This window comes from Echinops telfairi, unplaced genomic scaffold (assembly GCF_000313985.2).
Source record: "Echinops telfairi isolate 266 unplaced genomic scaffold, ASM31398v2 ScPeMD7_9;HRSCAF=40, whole genome shotgun sequence".
Taxonomy (NCBI): Eukaryota; Metazoa; Chordata; class Mammalia; order Afrosoricida; family Tenrecidae; genus Echinops; species Echinops telfairi.
Window position 1 is genome coordinate 79,764,997 of NW_022103906.1, and position 6,000 is coordinate 79,770,996.

General features: G+C 39.6%; 1 protein-coding gene across 5 annotated transcripts in view; it reads right to left on the minus strand.

The window, feature by feature from the left end:
- NCOA1 (nuclear receptor coactivator 1) overlaps positions 1 to 6,000 on the minus strand; it is a 177,098-nt gene that overhangs the window by 72,510 nt on the left and 98,588 nt on the right. For all 5 annotated transcript variants that reach the window (XM_045286625.1, XM_004696065.2, XM_045286624.1 and 2 more), the window contains one exon: positions 2,211 to 2,388. In XM_045286625.1, the coding sequence (XP_045142560.1) occupies positions 2,211 to 2,388 (178 nt within the window). The remainder of the gene's footprint in view (positions 1 to 2,210; positions 2,389 to 6,000) is intronic.

Sequence of the window (6,000 nt, forward strand, 5' to 3'; positions counted from 1 at the left end):
TTTTTTCTTTTTCTTGGGGGGTGGGGGAGTGTGTGTGGTAAAATATACTGGACTGTACGTATATAGTCCAAAATAAGTAGTCAACTTGAGAGATTATATTGCTAACAAAATGTTATTACACTTTTTTTCTAATTACGTTATAATTTTCCCCTAAAACTTCATTTTTCTAATTTGAAAAAAATCTAGTTAGCGATCTTACAAACAAATCCATTTTATTACCTTAGACTCCTAAGAGGGGGCTCCAAAAAGTCTGTGGAAAAACTCCATTCTCTTTTAATTCCATTTTCTACCAACTTTTGAAGCCCTCACCATATGTCACAAATCCCAATTTATGTAAGAAAAAGGTGATAAAGTATACGAGGGGGTACCCCAAAAGCCTTGGGATTGCACTGGGCAGAGATTTTAGAGTAAGTACTTTTGCTGCTAGGTGAGCACTGAACATCCCGCTCTAGTGCACCCAGTGGGGTTGCCTGGGGAGGTTCCCGGGCCACAGTGAATTTTCTCATAAAAATGAGTTAGCTAAAACCTAGTTCTTTTGTGGTGGTCGATGGTAAAAGAACAGCGTGCAGCTATGAAATTTTGTTTCCTGCTCGGGGAAAAAATGCTGTAGAAACTGTTGTGAAGTTGAACACAGCTTACAAGGACAGCGCTATGGGACAACTCAAAGTGTATGAGTGGTTTTCTCATCTCAGAAAACTTGAATTGTCGATTGAAACCTCATTCTGGACATCTGTGAACTTCCTGAATGGATGAAAATGTCAACTCGTAGTGCATTTTGAGTTCATTCCACCAGGTCAGACTGTTTCTCAAGCTTTCTATTTAGAGGTTCTGAAAAAGATTGCATGACATTGTGCAGCAATATACGCCTGTTCTGTGGCACACGAGGGGCTGGTTTTGCCACCACAACCAGCAATCTCAGTGAGCCAGTTTTTGCCAAATACCAGCATGCCTCTCTTGCCTCAGGCATCTTACTCACCCGACCTCACTCTGTGTGACTTTTTTTTGTTTCCGTGAACAAAGAGGCACATGAAAGGACAGTGATTTGAGGATGGAGAAGAGGTGAAGAAAAAAAACAAAGGAGGTGCTGTCAGCCATCCAAACAGATGAATTTGAAAAATGTTTCCAAGAATGGTATTGCAGATTTGACAAATGCATTAAATGTAATGGAGAGTACTTTTGAAGGTGATAAGGTTGTTTTGTTAAAAAGAATAATAATAATTACAAAGATTTCGGGGGGGGAAATTGGGGGGGGGTACCCCCTTGTATATTTTAAGAGGATTCTGAGCTGGAATTCCCAGGATGCAATGAAAAAAGTAGAGTGCTCCCCAAACCAGTCCGATCATGAACAGTAGTAGGTACTCATGGCCCACAGGAGACGCTTCCTCTTCCATGGTGACTTGAAAGCTTCCCATTAGTGCAGGCCGTGGAGCTGAAGCGGCTCTACTTTTGAACACATTTACCTCAAAATAGCTCCTTTGCTCATTTGAAAAAATACATGCCACTCCTTAACAGCAGACAGACCAAGCAGAATAGTTTCTCTCACATCAACTTTGTAGGAAAAAAAAAAATAAATAAAAAGCAGGACTTGGAACTCTGGCAACATGTTATCAACTGAAGTTACAAGTATCTGGTGACCTTTCCCCTTTGGGTTACTCCTTGTTTTCTGGCTCCTGTTCTCTTCCACACTTTTACAAAGTATATACCATCCTGAAGTGTTTTACCATAAATGTTCAAATTACTCCAAATGGTAACTCAATTCATACCTAGAAAGCACTCATGCAAACACAAGCCCTCGGACTTATACACGGTGCAGACACTGTTCTATTCCCTTCCACGTCAACAAATTCAGTATTGTTATACTTTCAGGCTGGGTTAAAGGGGCCAGGAGGTCATCCTATCAGGAAAAGGGTTCAAATTGAGATGCCAAAATTGGTTTCTCCATCCTTGCCCAGCTTGTCTGTTTCACAGGAAACAATCAGCAGAGGACCTCAAATGACAACCTGGTGGGTTTAATTAAGACATTCCTTGGAATGAGCAGAAACTACATAGAAAAAAAAATCTTATATACATTATGCAGTTATATATTACAATAAACCATGCAGTACTATCTATTAAGTGTGGTAGTAATTAATACTGAATATGATTTACTTAATATATAAGGAGAAGCTATACAGTGGTAGTATTCATTTAAAAAACAAACTTCTTTTTACCTAGTGATTTTGGTAGCAGATTCTTCACAAATTCTGCATGATCTCCCACGTGCAGTATGCTGTAGACGCTAGTATTCATTAACTCTTCCTGATTGTAACCCAAGTAGCTGGTCACATTCTCTGACACAAACACAATTCTCCCTTCACAGTTCACAACAAAGAAAAATCCATCCAAAGCCTGCAAAGGCCAAAAACAAAGATTAAGAGTGGGGAGGTTAGAAGATCAAAAGAAAAATAGTGACAGCACATACACTTCTCTATTTAAAAAGAGCTTAGTGCCCAAAGAGCATCATTAAAAAAAAAAAAACAAACAAAAAAAACCCTCAGAAGGCAGGAATGGGTGGGGGAACCCAGGGAGCGAATTGGCAGAATACTGTTATACTCAGGCGATTACATCTATTATCACGAAACCTGAATGCATATAAATTGCTGAATGGGAAAAGAATTTGCTCTGTGTAAACTGTAAACTTTCACCCAGACTACAGTGGGCCAAAAAAAAAAAGTTGAGTCATGTAGGGTGGTTGAGGTTTTTAGATATTATATACATGGATGTTTCAAGTAAGCATGAATGAATAATATGAACCTCCTTTTTCCTTAGGAATAAATTTTATGGTAGCAAGTGTGAAGTAAATGATTGTCCCGTCCACTAAAAATGTTCCTCAATTATGTAGGTTAAGACTCAAGGAACTTCTTGCTTTACCTGACTTTAAAACCTAGTACAGAGTCACAGTGGTCAAGACAGCGTGGTACTGGTATAATGACAGATATTCAGACCAATGGAAAAGAACAGAAAACACAGAAATAAAACCAGCAGCATATAGTCAACTGATCTTTGATAGGCGCCCAAAAAACTTCAAATGGCAAGCGGATACCCTCTTCAACAAGTGGTGCTGGAAAAAGTGGATATCCCGTATATACTCAAGTATAAGCTGACCCGAAAATCAGTTGAGGTACCTAATTTTACCACAAAAACTGCATTAAAAAAAAAAAAGGGAAAAAAATTGCACTAAAAATGTGCTGAAAAACTCGGCTTATACATGAGGATATTCAGTATATGCAGAAAAAGGAAGCAAGATCCTTACCACATCCCATGCACAAGAACAAACTCAAGGTAGATCATAGATCTTGAAGTACAACCCTAGACTGTTAGGGCCATCAATGAAGGGATTGGACAAACATGAGAACCTTGGCACAGGGAATATGTAGGCTAACAAAGCTGAAATTGACAAGTGGGATATACTAAGGATAAAACACCAGTGTGCATAGAAAGACTTTGCCAAGAAATTAATGAGAGCCCACAGACTGGGAGAAGACCTTCAGCAATGACACGAGACGAAGGGTTTATTACTAAAATATACAATACCCTACTAGCCTGCAATAAGAAGAAAGCAGAGAGCCCTCTGAGGAGGCCAGAAGTTTCACCAGGGAGGACACCCAAATGCCCAATAAACATATGAGAAAATGTTCACAATCATTAGCTATCAGAAAAATGCAACTTAAAACAACTATGATATACCACCTGCCACCCCTGAGGCTAGCCAAGTTCAAAAAATCAGAGAGCAGCAAATGTTGAGGGGATGTGGTGAGATAGGAATGCTCATCCATTACTGGTGGTCTCGTACAGCCACCGTGCAGAGCGATCTGGCGATATATACAGCAAATGGAGATTAAGCTACCCAACAACCCAGCAATACCCTATCGAGCATATACCCAGAAGTAAGAAATAGACTGCAACCAGTCACGTGCACTCTAATGTTCACTGTGGCAAAAAGGGGGAAAAGAGGAGCTGTTACCAAGGGCTCAAGCATAAAGAAAAAAAAAGGTTTTGGAAATTATGATGGTAACAAATGTACACATGTGCTTGATAAAATTGATGTATGGATTGTTAAAAGAGCTGTAAGAGCCCCCCCAATGAAATGATTTATCTACATAAATAAATGAAACACAGAAGACATGGGTGCTATAGCAAAAGTGTGGTGAAGGAATGAGTTGGTGTCCGGCGATCAGACAGAACAGCATCTTGGGTCTTAAAGACTTGTTTCCAAACAAGCAGCCATCTGAGTGAGAGGTCAACCAAGTCCACATTGAGGAAGCACATCAACACCCGTGACCCAAGGATTGTAAATTACAGAATCAAAAGCTGAAGGAGGGAATGGTATCAGAGCCTAAAATGAGAGATTCTGGTTTGCAGAAGGCTATGGATGACAGTGGAAGCCCAGACACATTTGTGAGATCTACACAGGGAATAAGCCTCCAGTGATTTCGCTCTATCCATAATGGAGAGATGGATATAAACTGGTTACTAAACAGAGTATTGGAGAGATGACCACTGGAGATCAAAATGATAAACCTAACATGAACAATTAAAATCTGTCACTTGATCCCACCTCTTATACATGTTGGGTTTGATGTGGTTTTCAATATTTTTGTTTTCATATTTGGATTTATCTCTGATGTATTTTGTCATTGTGGGAAAACCTCTGGAATTTTGTTATATGGTTTTGCTGTTTTTCGGTGTATGAAACCCTGGATTGATGAGCCTACTGAGCTAACAAGCAGAATAAAGGTTCTCATATCAAGGGCATAAAAAGGAGCACATATCAAGGAGTCCAAGAAGGAAGAAAGTGTTCTAAAACTGAATGTGGTAGCAATTGCACAATACCGCTTGATATGATCTAACTATGGAATGATAGGGTATTCGTATTAGCTCCCAATAAAATGATTTTGGAGAAACAAAAGAAAATGACTCAAGGAACTTGTAGTGTAAACAGAGAGAAAGAGAGATAAACATAATATGATACGTGTGAGGTGAAATTTCAGAGATACTTCATTATAACACAAACAAAATATTCCATGAGCATATAGAAGGCTATCTAGCATGAGTTATGGTTGTGAGAGGCAAAGAAAGACTCTGCACAGATCCCTCCTCCCTTCACAGCCTGAGTTAGAAAGAAGAGCAGAGAAGACAAGTGGTGGGCAGTATAAGCTGAAGGGGGCACGTGACAAAGGAAGGAAACAAATAAGCAGTGTGGAGTTGCTGGAGTACTAGATTCAAGGCAGGCCTATGCCAGGAAATAAGTCAAGAGAGGCGGACAGGAGCCAAATCACAGTGGTCTCCTACACAGTGAGACGGAGACTCATGTGTCCCACGGGGCACATAAGATCCATTGCCATGCAGAAAAAAACACCAGGATCTCCATTTATATTGTAATCGGAACCATGAGGGAGGAATTAGGCTTAACGGGCATACTGACACCCTGGAGCCTCACTCGACCAGATAGCCACATATCACAAGCCACATGGCATCCTGAGGGAAGATGCAGAATGCAAATGATAACAGTGGTATTTACTAGTAAGTCTTCAGTTTCTTGAAATGTACTTGCTGGACAATGTATCAATAAGTAATAAAAAATAAGACCGTGAAAAAAAGACAGCATTTAAAGAAACTTAAACAAAATGTGAGATGATCATAAAAGTCCTTCATCAAGGATGCCTAGTGGGGTTCAATCAAGGGCAATGGAGCAGCGAGGGAATACTAAACCTGAATGAAGGCTGAATATGATGGTGGGACAAAAGGAAAGTAAAAAGAAATAGAGGAAAGAACCAGGAGGCAAAGGACATTTTATAGAGGCCTAAATACAGGCAGCATGTACATATGCAAACATATATACATATACATATATATATATATATATATATATATATATATATAATCTTTGTTTCCAGTGTAGAATCCATGTCTGTCACTGTACTGAGCTCCTTACAGAGACTTGTGTAAAACACCCTCCCT